This window comes from Oryx dammah, unplaced genomic scaffold, assembly GCF_014754425.2.
Source record: "Oryx dammah isolate SB20612 unplaced genomic scaffold, SCBI_Odam_1.1 HiC_scaffold_23, whole genome shotgun sequence".
Classification (NCBI taxonomy): Eukaryota; Metazoa; Chordata; class Mammalia; order Artiodactyla; family Bovidae; genus Oryx; species Oryx dammah.
In genome coordinates, this window is record NW_024070207.1 from 124361837 (window position 1) to 124379644 (window position 17808).

Genomic DNA, 17808 nt, shown 5'->3' on the forward strand with positions numbered 1-17808 from the left:
TCTGCCTACAATGCAGGAGACCCTGGTTCGATCCCTGGGTCGGGAAGATCCCCTGGAGAAGGAAATGGCCACCCACTCCAGGACTCTTGCCTGGAAAACCCCATGGACTGAGGATCCTGGTAGGCTAAAGTCCATGGGGTCGCAAAGAGTCAGACACGACTGAGCGACTTCACTTCACTTCACTTCACTTCACAAGTGGGCCTAGGAGAAAGTCCGGGAGCACGACTGCCATCTGGTGGAGCTGAGATTCTAGCTGAGGGCACTGGAAGGAAACATCCAGCCTGAGGACAACCCGCCCACTTGAGGATACAGGCCGAAGAGGCAATGCCTGAAAACAGGCGAAGAAAACAGCCAAAATGCGCCTGCGCACTGGAGGCTTCTTGACAGACACACTCCCTGAGCAGCCAATCCCCGAGCGGTTGGGTGGGGCCTCCTTCTCTCTCCACCCCCTTCCAGCGCCTATTGGCAGGACTGCCTCTGTCACAACGCTGATTGGTCGCTTGTGCTTGACAGGGTACAGGCTGGCGGCTCGCCCTTCACTTCGCCTCAACGCGGGAGGACTCCACACCACCGAGCTCTGAAGGAGCCTAGGGCCAGGTTTGGCAGCGCCGCAGGACAGCCGGGAGACTTACCGGAACACACCCTGCACAACCCTCACAAACCCTTACCCTGATGGCTTCAAATTCCAGGGTGAGAGGCCCCAAATCCCGTCCGCTTTGAAGAACCTGGGCCTTAACCTGAAGGGAGCTCGCGTCTCTTCAGCTTCAGGGACTACAAGTCCCTTCACTCCCAGCAACGCCAAATCTCCTAGTGCTGTGACACTCAAATACCTAGAGTAACCCCAGTTCCCCTCAGGCTGAGGCACCCTCAAAATAGCACCCGCAGAGAGACCAAATTTCCTTAACCTCGGAGACCCTGAATACCTCAGCCTGGGAGCTCTTGAAACTCTTTGTCCTCAAGACTCCCACTGTCCTGCCTGTCAGAGACCTAAAGCCCCTTAACAAGAAACCTCCGATTTCCTCAGCCTCAAAGATCCAAAGTTCTCTCACCCTGAACATTCTACATCAGCCAAAACATCCCCAGTCCCCTCTGTCCGAGGATCCCAGTTCCTTCAGCCCCCGTGTCGCAGATCTCCTCAAGTGGAGCGACTTGTCTCTTAAATGTAGAACCCATGTTATGCCCAGATTTTTCCAAGTTCCCAGGCAGAGATCCTCAAAACACTTCTTGGAGAAATATTCCCTTTCCTGCACTGGAACAGAGCCCTGATTTCAGCCTGACCCCAGTCCAGCAGTTAGGGGCTTCTAGGTCTCCTCAGGACTCCCTCTGTTACCCACAGACATGCCCCTCCCCGTGCCTTTCCTCAGAGGGGCTGAATTGTAGGGGAACCATAGAAACCAAATCTAGTTCACATTAGGCTGGCCTGTCATCGCTGGTCAGGATCCGTCCATCCCACCAACACCCTCACTCCGACTTTCCCCACACCTTCTGTCCCTGGACACTCCACCCAAGAAAGACAGACCAGGCTCTGGACAGTGATCTGGGCTATCTCAACATCTTCTTCCACAGGCACCTTGGCATTGAGGCAGTCCCATGGCCATGAGCCCAAACAGGTCTCCAGAGAAGAGCACTGAGGGAGATGCTGGGAGAACAGAGTGGAAGCCCATGGTGAGAGGCGGAGGCAGCAAAGCTGGGCTCTAAGCCAGCTCTATAGGAAGGACATGGCACCGGCCCCTGAAGGACCACAAACTGCTTGCCTGGGCAGCTGAGTGAACTTCTCTGTGAACGTACACAGGATGGGAATGCCTGGTCCTGTCTGAGATAGGAGTGGAATGGGACAAAACAGGACTAGCATCATCAACTTTTCTGTGTTCAGGGAGAGTTAGAAAAATGCTCAGTGTTTGTTCAGTTAAGCAGGACACAGGCAGGAAGGAAAGTCTTCATCCCTGTCTCACAGAGACCATCCAGTAGCTTCAGGCTACTCCCTGCACAAAAGGTGGAGGAGAAGTCAGCTCTAAGGTCTGACATATGTTAGTAAGTCACCGATGGAATCTACTATTTTCCTTAGGCCAAAGATGCTTTCAAGGACATTTCCATATACTTCACCAAGGAAGAATGGGCAGAGATGGGAGAATGGGAAAAAATCTGATATAGGAATGTGAAAAGGAACTACAAAGCACTGGTTGCTATAGGTAACATGACGTGCTGGGTGCCTGTGAGCCTGGAAACCATGGCACAGGTCCTCACCCTTAGTGCTGACCTGGCCCTGTCTTAGGTGGCTTCTTCTGCTCACAGTTCCCTTTTGTGTGGAGACTAACCTGGAGGAAATTGTTATTGTTTTGTACCAAAGTGGGGTTGACCCATTCTTCCAGCCCATTCTACTGATTTCCCTGACTTTGTGACACTTTCCATTGCTTCTGTGCTTTGTGCCTCCTTCTTAGAACATATATTTTGCTTCTTTCCAGGTTTAAGAGCCGCTCAACCAGCTTTCATGCATCACCACGGGCAGGTCATCAAACCCCAGGTAGATGACACTGAGGATTCTGAAGAAGAACGGACACCAAGGCAACAAGGTGAGGGGCCAGAAGGATTTAGAGGTGTCTTCAAGAAACCAGCCTGGGCTTAGGTCTCAACTGCATCTCAGCCATTAGCAAAGAAAACATAATTTTCATCATTCTAAAGTGGTTGTGGCTGAGTATTGACATGAGCCTGAGTGAAGGTGAAGGTATAGGTTTTCCAGTGTTTTCTGTTTAAAATCTATTATTCTTTGTAAACAGAATTATTTTTGCTAAACATCCTTAATGAAAGGCAATTAAACATACCCTAGACTATAAATTCACCAAAGAGGTCTCTAATACTAATCTCATAATAATTTGGTTATTGGATTAAATCTCTTAGCAGAGGAAGTGATTAACATATTATGTCAAGATTCATTATTTATGTGTGTATAAAAAATAACACCACTTACCTTAAGGTGAAACTAATTCTTTTTTTTATTTTTTTAATTAATTAATTAATTTTTTTTTTACTTTACAATACTGTATTGGTTTTGCCATACATCAACATGAATCCACCATGGGTGTACATAAGTTCTCACTCCTGAACCCCCCTCCCACCTCCCTCCCCATACCATCCCTCTGGGTTATCCCAGTGCACCAACCCCAAGCATCCTGTATCCTGCATCGAACCTAGACTGGCTATTCATTTCTTATATGATATTATACATGTTTCAATGCCATTCTCCCAAATCATCCTGCCCTCTCCCTCTCCCACAGAGTCAAAAAGTCCGCTCTACACATCTGTGTCTCTTTTGCTGCCTCGCATACAGGGTTATCGTTACCATCTTTCTAAATTCCATATATATGTGTTAGTATGCTGTATTGGTGTTTTTCTTTCTGGCTTACTTCACTCTGTATAATAGGCTCCAGTTTCATTCACCTCATTAGAACTGATTCAAATGTGTTCTTTTTGATGGCTGAGTAAAACTCCATTGTGTATATGTACCACAGCTTTCTTGTCCATTCATCTGCTGATGAACATCTAGGTTGCTTCCATGCCCTGGCTATTATAAACAGTGCATGAGTTGCTTGTATATTTTTGAGATTAGTTGTCAGTTGCTTCATTTGCTATTATTTTCTCCCATTCAGAAGTCTGTCTTTTCACCTTGCTTATAGTTTCCTTTGTTGTGCAGAAGCTTTTAAGTTTAATTAGGTCCCATTTGTTTATTTTTGCTTTTATTTCCGGAATTCTGGGAGGTGGGTCATAGAGGATCCTGCTGTGATTTATGTCGGAGAGTGTTTTGCCTATGTTCTCCTCTAAGAGTTTTATAGTTTCTGGTCTTACATTTAGATCTTTTTTGAGTTTATTTTTGTGTATGGTGTTAGAAAGTCTTCTAGTTTCATTCTTGTACAAGTGGTTGTCCAGTTTTCCCAGCACCACTTGTTAAAGAGACTGTCTTTTCTCCATTGTATATTCGTGCCTCCTTTGTCGAAGATAAGGTGTCCATACGTGTGTGGATTTATCTCTGGGCTTTCTATTTTGTTCCATTGATCTATATTTCTTATTTTTTAAATTTCTTTTTCCTTTATTTTACTTTACAATACTGTATTGGTTTTGGCATACATTGACATGAATCCACCATGGTTGTATACAAGCTCCCAATCTTGAATCCCCCTCCCACCTCCCACCCCATATCATCTCTCTGGATCATCCCCATACACCAGCCCCAAGCATCCTGTATCCTGTATCGAACATAGACTGGCACTTCATTTCTTACATGATAGTATACATGTTTCAAAGCCATTCTCCCAAATCATCCCACCCTCTCCCTCTCCCTCAGAGTCCAAAAGTCCGTTCTATACATTTGTGTCTCTTTTGCTGTCTTGCATAAAGGGTCATCATTACCATCTTTCTAAATTCCATATATATGTGTCAGTATACTGTATTGGTGTTTTTCTTTCTGGCTTACTTCACCCTGTATAATTGGCTCCAGTTTCATCCATCTCACCAGAACTGATTCAAATGCATTCTTCTTAATGGCTGAGTAATATTCCATTGTGTATATGTACCACAGCTTTCTTATCCATTCATCTGCTGATGGACATCTAGATTGTTTCCATGTCCTGGCTATTATAAACAGTGCTGTGATGAACATTGGGGTACATGTGTCTCTTTCAATTCTGGTTTCCTCCGTGTGTATGCCCAGCAGTGGGATTGCTGGGTCATAAGGCAGCTCTATTTGCAATTTTTTAAGGAATCTCCACACTGTTCTCCATAGTGGCTGTACTAGTTTGCATTCCCACCAACAGTGTAAGCGGGTTCCCTTTTCTCCACATCCTCTCCAGCATTTATTGCGTGTAGACTTTTGGATTGCAGCCATTCTGACTGGTGTGAAATAGTACCTCATTGTGGTCTTGATTTGCATTTCTCTGATAGTGAGTGATGCTGAGCATCTTTTCATGTGTTTGTTAGCCATCCGTATGTCTTCTTTGGAGAAATGCCTATTTAGTTCTTTGGCCCATTTTTTGATTAAGTCGTTTATTTTTCTGGAGTTGAGCTGCATAAGTTGCTTGTATATTTTTGAGATTAGTTGTTTGTCAGTTGCTTCATTTGCTATTGTTTTCTCCCATTCAGAAGGCTGTCTTTTCACCTCACTTATAGTTTCCTTTGTTGTGCAGAAGCTTTTAATTTTAATTAGATCCCATTTGTTTATTTTTGCTTTTATTTCAAGTATTCTGGGAGGTAGATCATAGAGGATCCTGGTGTGATCTATGTCGGAGAGTGTTTTGCCTATGTTCTCCTCTAGGAGTTTTATAGTTTCTGGTCTTACATTTAGATCTTTAATCCATTTTGAGTTTATTTTTGTGTATGGTGTTAGAAAGTGATCTAGTTTCATTCTTTTACAAGTGGTTGACCAGTTTTCCCAGCACCACTTGTTAAAGAGATTGTCTTTACTCCATTGTATATTCTTGCCTCCTTTGTCGAAGATAAGGGGTCCATAGGTGTGTGGATTTATCTCTGGGCTTTCTGTTTTGTTCCATTGATCTATATTTCTGTCTTTGTGCCAGTACCATACTGTCTTGATGACTGTGGTTTTGTAGTAGAGCCTGAAGTCAGGCAGGTTGATTCCTCCAGTTCCTTTCTTCTTTCTCAAGATTGCTTTGGCTATTCGAGGTTTTTGGTATTTCCATACAAATTGTGAAATTATTTGTTCTAGCTCTGTGAAAAATACCGCTGGTATCTTGATAGGGATTGCATTGAATCTGTAGTTTGCTTTGGGTAGTATACTCATTTTCAGTACATTGACTCTTCTGATCCATGAACATGGTATATTTCTCCATCTATTAGTGTCCTCTTTGATTTCTTTCACCAGTGTTTGATAGTTTTCCATATATAGGTCTTTAGTTTCTTTAGGAAGATATATTCCAAAGTATTTTATTCTTTTCCTTGCAATGGTGAATGGAATTGTTTCCTTAATTTCTTTTCCCACTTTCTCATTATTAGTGTACAGGAATGCAAGGGATTTCTGTGTGTTGATTTTATATCATGCAACTTTACTATATTCATTGATTAGCTCTAGTAATTTTCTGGTGGAGTCTTTGTTTTGATTCTTGGAAAGGGTTTGAGAGAACTATTTATTCTCCATGATCTTTCCCACATTTCACTGACCAGAGACAGCATCAGATAAATAAAAAATGAAGTACAATCATTATAAAATAGAAGTGAGCAGCTCACTTCCTCTTCCACTGCTCAGAGAGTTTAGAAGAGTTAATCTGCCTAGAGTAGAGAAAACAATTTAGATAGTTCTAGGATTCTCCATCTATGGATTTCTGTTCTCCCAGATTTAAAAAAAATTATTTATTTAGTTTTGGCTGCACTGGGTCTTCATTGCTGTGCATGGCTTTCTCTGGTTGCAGTGACTGGCTTCTTGTTGCAGAGCACACGCAGGCTCAGTAGTTTGTGACACACAGGCTTAGTTGCCCCGCAGAAAGTGGAATCTTCCTGGACCAGTGATCAAACCTGTGTCCTGTGCATTGGCAGGCAGATTCTCATCCACTGTGTCACCAGGGAAGTCCATCTGTTCCCTTAGGTTATCAAAACTAGTGTAAGAAGCATGAAAACTAAAGGTTTTGACATGAAGAGAGATTCTTCATAGGGAATAATACTCCATGGTTCACTGTGCCTCTACACATCTTTACCTTCTTAATTTATGAGCGTATGGTACACTATTGCTAACTATGTACACATTGTTCTACAGCAAATCTGTAGAACTTTTTCATCTTGCATGCCTGAAGCCTTACTCCCATTAAGCAACAATTCTCCAATTCTTCCTCCTCACTAACCTTCACAACCACGATTATATTTTCTGTTTCCATGGATTTGATTAATTTAGATACCTCATAGGAGTGGAATCTTGCAATATTTGTCTTTTTTGATTGGTCACTTCACTTAGCATAATATCATCAAGGCCCATCCTTGATGTGGCATATGACAAAACTCTATTTTAAGGCTTCAAAATATTCCATTGTGTGCATGTGTATATAATATATATAAGATATACATAATCTTTACCTATTTATCCACCAATGAACATTTAGATTGCTTCCACATTTTTCCAACTGGGAATAATGTGGCAATAACATAGATATGCACACTATTCAAGATCGTGCTTTCAATTTTTATGGAAATATACTCTGGAGTTGGATTGCTAGATCATACGGCAGTTCTAATTTTCTGAGGAAACTCCATACTGTTTTCTATAAAGTTTGAAAGATTTTACATTTCAAACAATAGTGTATAAGGGTTCCAATTTCTCCATATCCTTACCAAACTTGCTATTGTCTTTTTATTCATATTGGCCATCACAGAGGGTATGAGATAATTTCCATTGTGGTTTTAATTTGTATTTCCCTATTGATTGGTAATCTTGAGCATCTTTTCATATGTTTGTTGGCCATTTGGGTATCTTCTTTGGAGAAATGTCTATTCAGTTCCTTCTCCCACTGTGTTAGTCAGCTCAGGCTGCTATAACAAAACAGACTGCATGGATTAAACCACAGAAATTTGTTCTCTTACGATGCTGGAGCATGGAAGTTTGATATTATGGTGCCATCATGGTCAATCAGGTTCTCTTCCTGGCTTATAGGTAGCCTTCATATTGGTGTATGCTTATTAACTCCTTATCAGATACATATTTTACAAATATTTTCTACCATCCTGTAGGATGTCTTTTCACTCTGTTCCTTTGTTTGACTCTGTTCCTCTGTTTCACTGTGTCTTTTGCTGTACAGAGGTTTTAAGATAAATGTAGTCTCATTTGTCTATTTTTACTTTGTTACTAATACTTGTGCACTTGGTATCATATCTAAGAAATCATTGCTGATTCAATGTTGTGAAGCTTCACCCTTGTGTTTTTTTTTTTTTTCCTAAGAGTCTTAACAAGTCTTACATTTAGGTCTTTAATCCATTCTGAGTTGATTTTTCTTCATGATGTAAAAGCTTCATTATTTTGCATGTGGATATTTTGTTTCCCCAGCGCCATTCATTACAGCGATTAAACTTTCCATGTTGTCTTGACACCCTTGATGAAGATCATTAGACCATGTATACAAAAGTTTATTTTTAGCTGTCTATTCTGTTCCACTGATTGGTATATCTGTCTTTATGCCAGTGGGCTTCCTCAGTGGCTCAGCAGGTGAAGAGTCTGTCTTCAGTGCAGGAGACATAGGAGATGTGGGTTCAGTCCATGAGTTAAGAAGATCCTCTGGAGAAGGAAATGGCAACCCCCTCCAGTATTCTTGCCTGAGAACTCCCCTGGACAGAAGAGCCTGGTGGGCTACAGTCTAAAAGGTTGCAAAGAGTCAACACGACTGAGAGACTAAGCATGTACTTTATGCCAAAACTACACTTTTTGGTTACTGTACCTTTTTAATATGTTCTGAAATCAGAGGCCTCCAGCTTTGCTGTTCTTTCTAAGATTGTTTTGCCTATTTGGGGTCCTCTGAGATTCCGTATTAACTGTAAGATGGATTTTCTATATCTGAAAAAAATCCCATTGGGATTTTAATAGGAATTGCATTGAATCTTTAAATTGCTTTGGTTAGTATGAACAGCTTAATAATATTGTCTCCAAATCCATAAACGTAAGACACCTTTCTGTTGACTTATGTCAGAATCCTTTCAGCAATACTTTGTAGTTTTCAATGTATAAGTCTTTCATCTCCTTATGTTTTCTCCCAATTATTTCATTCTTTTTGATATTATTATAAATAAGAATATCAGGACTTCTCTGGTGGTCCAGTGTCTTAGACTCCACACTCCCAGTGTGGAGAACTTGGGTTCAATCCCTGGTCAGGGAACTAGATCCCACATGCCACAACAACGACCTGGTACAAATCAATAAATATATATATATATTTTTAAATTTAAACTCAGCTCTTGACTATAACTGTAAAAAACAAAACATAATTAGGATCGTTTTCTTATTTTTATTTTTGGAATGGTTGTTGTTCATGCATGGAAAGGTATTTGAATGTTGATTTTGTACCGTGCAACTTTCTGTGCAGGTTGTGTGTGTGTGTGTGTGTGTGTGTGTGTGTGTGTAATTTAAAAAATTTTCTCCACATAAAATCATGTCCTCTGTGAACAGACATAATTTTACTTCTTTCTTTCCAACTGGAAGCCTTTCGTTTCCTTCTCTAATGTAATGCCCTGGCTAGGACTTCTAATATTATGTTTAATAGAAGTGTTGAGAATGGGCATCCTTGCCTTTTTCTCTTGATCTTAGAAGTTTTCAGCTTTTCATTGATGACTATGATGTTAGAGATAGACTTTTCATATATGACTTTTGTTATATTGCAGTCACTTCCTTCTATTTCTATTTTGTTAAGTATTTTTGTCATGAAAGTCTAGTGTTATTAGATACTTTATGGACATCAGATGAAGCACAGATAAAGTTTCATATTTTTTAATTTTAATAAAATTATGTTATGCTCCCAGTGGAAGCATAGGAGTTGATGATACAGAAATCACTTTCCATTCCTCCTTTGGTAATCCTTGTCCTTGTCACTCTCTGGCTCAGAATTCTGTGTCCTTAATTAGAATGCCCAGAGTTTGGAAACATTTACCAACCAAAACACTGATTCTCATCATTTTTTAGGTAAACCTTCTGGGATGGCCTTCAGAGGGGAGCCCAGTAAACACCAGAAGGTGAATGTCTCCCAAATCCTGTTGACAAAAAACTCCTCCTCATGGATCCAGTCACAGGTGAGAATAGGAGAAAACACAGAGATCCTGGAGACTGCTGCCTTCCTGTCCTGAATCTTTAGCACAATGTCTGATATCATCACCATCTTTATAGTTAGTAAGAACAGCAAATATAGTAGGCTGTTCTTTTGTTACATTATTTTCACGATACTTCAGACTTGAAGTATTTTATGTGAATAAACTTACTTAAACCTTAAAACAATCCTACAGTACCTATAAGTAGGTATATAGCTATCACCATTATAGATCAGAAACTGAGGTAAAAAAAATTTTTTGATTATATTTGTGGGATCACAGTATCACTGGTGGTACAATCTAATCCAAAGCACCTTCTCTAAACCCCTTACAAACTGGTTAGAACTTCCATAGTTCTATAAAGTTTCTTCATACATCTTTGTATCATTCATCTGAGAGTTGTTTTCAAATTCAGTTCTTTTGTGATGTGCTAGTGAGGGATATCTGACTAAGGGAAGCTTAAGGACATGTTGGGCAGTTTGTAGAGTGGACGGTCCAAGATGAAGAATGTGACATGATCCCTACCTCAGAGACTCCTACTCCAATAAGAGGAAGTAACTTGCAGCTCTGACAAGCTTCAGGTTTATGACTCAAAAACAACAAATTAAAAAATAACTGAAAGACTTCACATAGGTTACCAGCTTCTGAGTAGAAACTCATCATCTGGACATGATTTCAAATGCTCATTCTTGTAGGAGGAAGTAACAAGTCCTTCCTCTGAGCTCTGATTAGACAACTCTCCTGTTTGGAATCATTTGTTTAGCCTGCCCCGGTTTTGTGAGCTTTGAGAGTGTAGCCCATACCCATTAATTTTCAGAAGTCCAGACCCAGCTCAAAGCCCCTGAGGGCCCTCTGAATGTTTTGTGAATGAGTGACCCCACATTTAAACATTCGTCTAGGAATAAGAAGGTCAAGGAATACTTAAGAGAGTATTTGTGAGCTAGACTTCAAATATAGAAGCAGTCAAGGGGATACACTGATGGCAGGGATGTACGCTCACATTCATACTGTATTAAATAGCTCACACAACGATTTGTTGAATGTTATTAAACTTCATGTCCACTATAACATTAAGAATTAGCATGTATATCAATTTATAGATCAGAAAACTGAGGAGAACCCGCTAGTCGTACAGCCTTCTTCAAGGAGAATTGATTAAGCCAGCTACTTTAATTCCAAACATTGTCTTTAGGACATGGCAACCTGTAACTTTCAGCTTATTTTCTTTATTGTCTGAATGTGTTTCTGCGGATCATCTTTTCTCTTCTCAATCTCACTGCTTTGTCACCTTATATTCCAGATGTGTGTTGTCCCCTCTGTAATTTTCCATACTTCCTCATCTATCAAAGGTCCACTAATTAATAGAAAACCTCACGGATTTCTCTATGAGCCCTTACCCTCTTCTTTCCCTGAGCTCAAGCTATTCTCCCTGCGTTGCTCTCACTTTTATGCAGAAAGTTGAAGGGAAAGAATCTTAAGATATGAATTCTAGTTTTGATTCACTACCCACTAAGGTCCTTTTTTTACACTCCAGTGTTCAGAGCCCCCCTCCACCAGGTATTTCCAAGAATTGTCAAAGTATTAACTAAAGTCATGCATGTGAAAACACTCCATACAGTCCTAAAGAACTAAAGAAATGCATGTTGTCTTTTACTCACATGGAAGGGATTGTCCAGGGGACCATTAAATGAGGTATCTAGTTTGAAGAAATTGCCGGGAGCAGCAAAATTGCTGAAGAAAACTGGCTCCAAACAGGCTCAGAAACCAGTGCCCCCTCCCAGAGAAGCAAGGACCCCTGGACAGCACCCCAGACACAAAGTCGGTAAGATAAAGTTTGGGGAGTTCCTCTAATTAGTTCCTCTAATCCCTGTAGAAAAGCTAATAAGTATGGCCTAGGTGTGGGGTGTGGACTTTGGGTAGGCGTGGGTTTAAGCTGGACTGATCTGAGACATAAAGTTAGCACTGGGGCCTTGGGAAAATCTTATACATTTTCTGAGGTCCTGATTGCTCATTTATAAAGTGAAGATACAAATACATAACTCATATGGTGTTTGGAAGCATTACATTAAATGCAAAAGTGCTGACACCTACAAGTAGTTCAATAAATCCAGCTGTGATGATAGGGACCACGCTTCGTTAGTATTTATACACAAACCTCTGCTCAATGCTTTACATGTCATACCCTTAACATATATTTTCTGAGTAGATGTGTCAGTGAACTATGTCTTAAGTAAGAAGTTTGGGAAGTTAAACCTACTAACGGGAAGTGCAGGAAGCTAACACTGAACTGGGCATCTGTGGTCAGTGTGGAACCTCAGTCTCCTGAACCAGTAGTTAAAGGGAGAAGAAACAAAGTATAGAGAAGGGACTTCCTGGTGGTTAAGTGGTTATGACTCCACACTTCCACTGCAGGAGGTGTGGGTTCCATTCCTGGTCAGGGAACTAAGATCCCACAAGCCATGCAGCATGGCCAATAAATAAATAATGTATCATTAAAACATAAAAATACAAAAATAAAAGTTTGAAAAATAAATTTGAAAAAGTTTTAACAAACTGTATAGATGGACAAGTAGGAGATCTCACACTTTCTGATAAAACAGGGACTAATTCTCCAGACCCCACCAGCCTTGCTTAGCTTCTGTTCTCCATGTTAGAACTCAGAAGAAAGGAGACTGAAGTGAAAAGGTACAGTCTACGAGAAAGAAAGGGCCATGTGTACCAAGAGGTCAGCGAGCTCCAGGATGACGACTACCTGTGTGAGTGACCCTGCTGGCCCACTCATGAAGAAGGGGTTATGAGACAATATGGTACAATAACCTCCCCTCACCATTTGGTCCCCCGGTCATCCCCTTTCTCTATGACTTGGGGTACAGGATCAAGGCCAAAGACCATGAGTGTCCCAGTTCTTTCTGAAGGTCTTTACAACCAGCAACATCACTATACCTCCTCTCATCCCTGTTGCTCTCACTTCCAGATTGTGAGGAATGTCGGAACTTCTTCATCGACAGCTGTCCTGCCCATGGGCCCCCAACCTTTGTAAAGGACTCTGCAGTGGAAAGGGGGCATGCCAACCGCTCAGCCCTCACTCTGCCCCCTGGGTTAAGTATCAGACCATCGGGCATTCCTGAGGCTGGGCTTGGAGTGTGGAACGAGACATCCGAGCTGCCGCTGGGCCTGTATTTTGGCCCCTATGAGGGTCAGATCATATACAATGAAGAGGCCTCCCACAGTGGATACTCCTGGCTGGTGAGAAATAGCCCTCTTCCCCTGTCCTCTGGCTCTAATCATTTGTGTGTGGTGGGGGTGTACTTCATGCCTACATGCAAGGACATGGATGGTGATGACATGGTCGGCAATGACACAGTCAGCCCTGTGTACTGTGTGCACTGGGCATGAACACAGGACTTCTATCCAAAGATCGGAGGAAGGTGGGGGACAGTGGTACAGGCATACAGAAGTGACTCCTCACTTGTGGAGCCCTTGCCTTCAATGTGCCAATAGACTCAGACTTGAAATGATGATTAAGGAGCTTACTGTGTAGTCCAACTGGCAGTTGAATCCGTGCAGGCTGAAGAGCACCAATGCCAGCAGAGGGAAAGTTCTTCTGTTACTTACTACAAAACAATAAAATAAAAGAGAGAAGAAAGCTTGTATCTCTTTTCTGACACTCAGGTCACCAAAGGGAGAAACAGCTACGAGTATGTGGATGGAAAGGACACGTCTTTGGCCAACTGGATGAGGTGAGTGCAGTGACCCTGCAGTTTGTAGACGTCCCTCCTCCCTCAAGCCCACCCCCCTTTCCTTCTCAGCCTGTCTCCCTCAATAGCTTTCACATCTTCTTTCCTCTTTTCCCTCAATATCATGCTCTTTCATTTCAAAAGACATTAGAAAGAAAGAAAAATATAGCATGTGCCCTCAAAATATAAGTCTATATGCTCAACAAAACTGAGGTACTTGAAAACAACTTGAGGAGTCTAGATTCACCAGGGACACTTTAACTCACTTAATTGACACTTACCAAGTACTCTATGTCCCAGTTTAGACAGTGAACTTCATTACTGAAGCAGATCACACAACCCATGTCCTTTTGGAGAACATACTAAAGACAGACATTAACCAATTGATTTTAGGAATAGTAACCTTAATTTTTTTCTTTTTTTTTCTTTTGTTTTCTTTTTTTTTTTTAAACACCAATACAGTATAGTAACCTTAATTTTTATATCTTTGAATAATTTCACAGCACCAGGATAACCTAACATGGGAGACCTTGAGTCTGTGTGTTCAACAACCTCCACAGGCTTGGTTCCAGTGAGAAGTGGGCCCTGAGGCCTGAGAAAGAATGGAGGGCAGGATGGCTGTGACCATGGTCGTTCTCTGAAGGCCTATACTTTCATCAGGGCAGGCAGAAAGTGAATAAACTATTACTATTCTCTGTCTCAAGCTATGTCAGAGCACTCTACATGTTTCTATGGGAGGGGGTGGGCAAGTGAATAGGACCCTGGATACATGTCAGAAGATTGGAGAAAAGCCTCTGGAGAGAAGGCAGGCTGGGATGAGTGCTGAGGGGTGCATGCTAGCCTAGGAATACCAAGTCCTGCGGAATGAAAGAGAACTTAATTTAGAGTTTAGAGGAGCTGGAGGTCACCAGTCTTACGAACAGTCCAGGTGGGGACAAGTCTGGAACTGGGCTCTGGACAATGGCAAATTAGGTAAGGAGAGAAAAGCATTCCAGCCAGGAAGAGGACAGGAAACAGGATCTGGAAATAAGAATTCACACAGCCAGGTCGAAGGTATGAACAGAAGGTCCCCATGAGGGGTGGTGGGAACCATGGCGGCCTCAGAGCCTGAAGGCAAGGAGCTGGGCATGGTCCGATAGGTCTCATCACAGGTCTCGTTACCTGTGGTTTCTTTCCCTTTCCCGGCCTTGACCCCAGGTATGTGAACTGTGCCCGGAATGAAGAGGAGCAGAACCTGGTAGCCTTGCAGTATCACGGGCAGATCTTCTACCAAACCTGCCAGGTGGTCAGGCCGGGCTGTGAGCTGCTGGTCTGGTACGGGGACGAATATGGTGAGGAACTTGGCATCAAGCAGTTCAGTAGGGGGAAGAGCAAGCTCTCGGCCCAGAGAGGTGAGCACCACCCCTCTTCCAGCGCCCCACCCCATCCTGGGGGGGCTTCCCTGGTCTGATTCTGAAGCAGAGTCCAATCCAGTCTAAAGTCAGTCAAGTTGCAATTAAAATGCCTCAGAATTTGATTCATTTCATAAGACTCTTAGGAAAAATATTTTTATTAAAAATATGAGTTCTAATTTTCAATATTTCATGCAAAAAAATATGTAACATCACCTTCTGCTGAAAGGCTTAGAAGCAAAAAGCAAGTTTTTAAGCACCTACCAGCTCTCTCACCTATACCAGTTTCTTCCTCATTTCCTCCACATTTCTAAGTGACATGCATACAGTGATTTGCATTCAGTTACTGTTTCAGTTTGTTGTCATGTGAGTTCACACTTTGTGCCAGACAGGGTTACATGCACTGAGACAGACAGAACCACTGCCTTGGGCCAGCATGGGCTTCATACCAGACAGGGGCTGGTGCTCTGAGGAAAACCAGTGCAGGAAAAGTGCCTCGGATCAGCATGAACAGAGTGGGGTGTGACGGAGGATGGTGGGGCAGGGTCTCTGTAGAGATAATGCCTGTGGATTCCAGGATTCCAGGCAGGGGAGCAGCCAGTGCTGCAGCCTCAGGGCCGGGAAGAGAGGCCATGCCAGTGGTCGCAGGAGGAAGCACAGAGGGAGAGGAAGGAGGCTGGATGGAACACAGAAGCCTCAGTGCCCGTGTCCATGTGCAGGCCCCAGAGGTCTTCCTGGGTGACACAGAACAACCATACAGCTATCAGCTGCAAGCGGCATGTTCTCTGTGCTAAGATGACGCTTCGGTTCATTTTTGGGAAGAGACAGCAGCAGGGAGTCCCCTCAGAGGTCAGTTCATTGCCAGACATGAGGGGAGAGTGGCCTGGGTAAAGATGCTTGGGAGTGAGGGTGTGAAGAGTCTGGCTGGAGATGTATTTTTAAGTAGGACTTCCTAGTGCATGTTAAATGGACTAAGACTGTGTGAAATAAAAGAGGTATGAATATTGGTGAGGCTTGAGAAAGGACATGTCTTTATTTTATGATGTATAGAAAACTGAGAGAGGAGCAATTTGTGAACCAACTGGGGCAGCAGGAGCCAGAGACCTGTAGTCAGTGGGACCTGGGCCTCTTGGTCTCGTCCAGTCTCTAACCCACTTCTGCAGAGTGGTTTTTTTGAAAGGCTGCTCTTTGAACAAGGAGCCTCAAATCCAGCTTTACTCACACCTGCTCTAACCACCCCTTGTGCTGCCTCCCATATGTAGAGAGCTCCAGGCCAGGCGCCCCTAACTTAATAGACCCTTTCCCCTCACAAGGAGCCATTCAGGAAGGTTCCACCTAAGTCATCAAGAGTCTTATCTCTCAATAGGGTAAAATACCTGTGGCCACTGTGACATGACTTTTCAGATACTTACACGCAGGGAAAGGTCCCTGCAGATCCACTTCTATCAGGAGAGACGCTGCCTCTGATGCTACTGAAAGGTCCCTAGACTGGGTGGTATGTAGAAAAGGCCCTTGATGCAAGCTTCGTTGATTCCTGCAGATGCAGAAAATAAGAATGGAATGGAAAAGTGGACTGTAAAGACACACTTGATGGGAGACAAATCGTGCACTGTCAACACTAAGATGATTACTGGGGCAGGCTTTACCATGGCAAATCAGCTACCTGACTAAAAGCTTCCTCTTTCAGCAGAACCAAAGCCCAAGATCCACCCATGTGCCTCCTGCTCTCTGTCCTTCTCCAGTCAGAAATTCCTCAGCCAACATGTCCAATGCAGTCACCCCTCTCAGATACTCCTGAGACCATCTGCAAGAGACCATCTCCAACCAGAGGATCCCTGCCCAGGCAATCAAAATCAGCAGCAGCGGTATTCTGATCCACACAGCCCGAGTGATAAACCAGAGGGTCAAGAGGCCAAGGAAAGGCCCCATCCTTTGCTGAAAGGCCCCAAACTTTGCATAAGGCTGAAGAGGATTTCAACGGCCTCTTCCTACATGCCCAAAGGACAAATGGGGGGTTCTGAGGTGCATGAGAGAATGACAGAAGAGCCCAGCACAAGCCAGGAACTGAATCCAGAGAACACAGGCAAATTATTCATGGAGGCAGGGGTCTCAGGACTTATAAGAGTCAAGTATGGAGGGCATGAGCAAGGCTCCCAGGATAAGTCAAGTCTAATCACACATGAGAGGATACACACAGGGGAGAAGCCCTATGTTTGCAAGGAGTGTGGGAAAAGCTTCAGTGGAAGGCCAAATCTCACCAGACATAAGAGGACGCACACAGGGGAGAAGCCCTATGTTTGTGGGGAGTGTGGGCAAAGCTTCAGTTTGAAGACAAGTCTCATTGCACACCAGAGGACACACACAGGGGAGAAGCCCTATGTTTGCAGCGATTGTGGGCAAACCTTCAGTGAGAAGTCAAATCTCACCAGACATAAGAGGACACACACAGGGGAGAAGCCCTATGTTTGCAGTGAGTGTGGGCAAAGCTTCGGTTTGAAGTCAATTCTCATCACACACCAGAGGACACACACACGGGAGAAGCCCTATGTTTGCAGGGAGTGTGGGCAAAGCTTCAGTGTGAAGTCAAATCTCACCAGACATAAGATGACACACACAGGGGAGAAGCCCTATGTTTGCAGGAATTGTGGGCAAAGCTTCAGTGAGAAGTCAAATCTCACCAGACATAAGAGGACACACACAGGGCAGAAGCCCTATGTTTGCAGGGAGTGTGGGCAAAGCTTTAGTCAGAAGCCAAATCTCATCAGACACCATAGGACACACACAGGGGAGAAGTCCTATGTTTGTGGGGAGTGTGGGCAAAGCTTCAGTTTGAAGGCAAGTCTCATCACACACCAGAGGACACACACAGGGGAGAAGCCCTATGTTTGCAGGGAATGTGGGCG

The 17808-nt window shown here is 43.1% G+C and overlaps 1 protein-coding gene across 1 annotated transcript in view; it reads left to right on the top strand.

Annotated features, from left to right (window-relative positions):
- The first annotated feature begins 1596 nt into the window (after positions 1 to 1596).
- The window catches only part of PRDM9 (PR/SET domain 9), a 16354-nt gene continuing 142 nt past the window's right edge, over positions 1597 to 17808 (top strand). The window contains 10 exon segments of the mRNA XM_040265368.1: positions 1597 to 1665; positions 2066 to 2189; positions 2463 to 2570; positions 9656 to 9705; positions 11443 to 11599; positions 12432 to 12533; positions 12752 to 13023; positions 13450 to 13517; positions 14712 to 14905; positions 16596 to 17808. The exon segment at positions 16596 to 17808 is cut by the window's right edge and continues 142 nt beyond it. Coding sequence (XP_040121302.1) covers positions 1597 to 1665; positions 2066 to 2189; positions 2463 to 2570; positions 9656 to 9705; positions 11443 to 11599; positions 12432 to 12533; positions 12752 to 13023; positions 13450 to 13517; positions 14712 to 14905; positions 16596 to 17808 — 2357 coding nt within the window.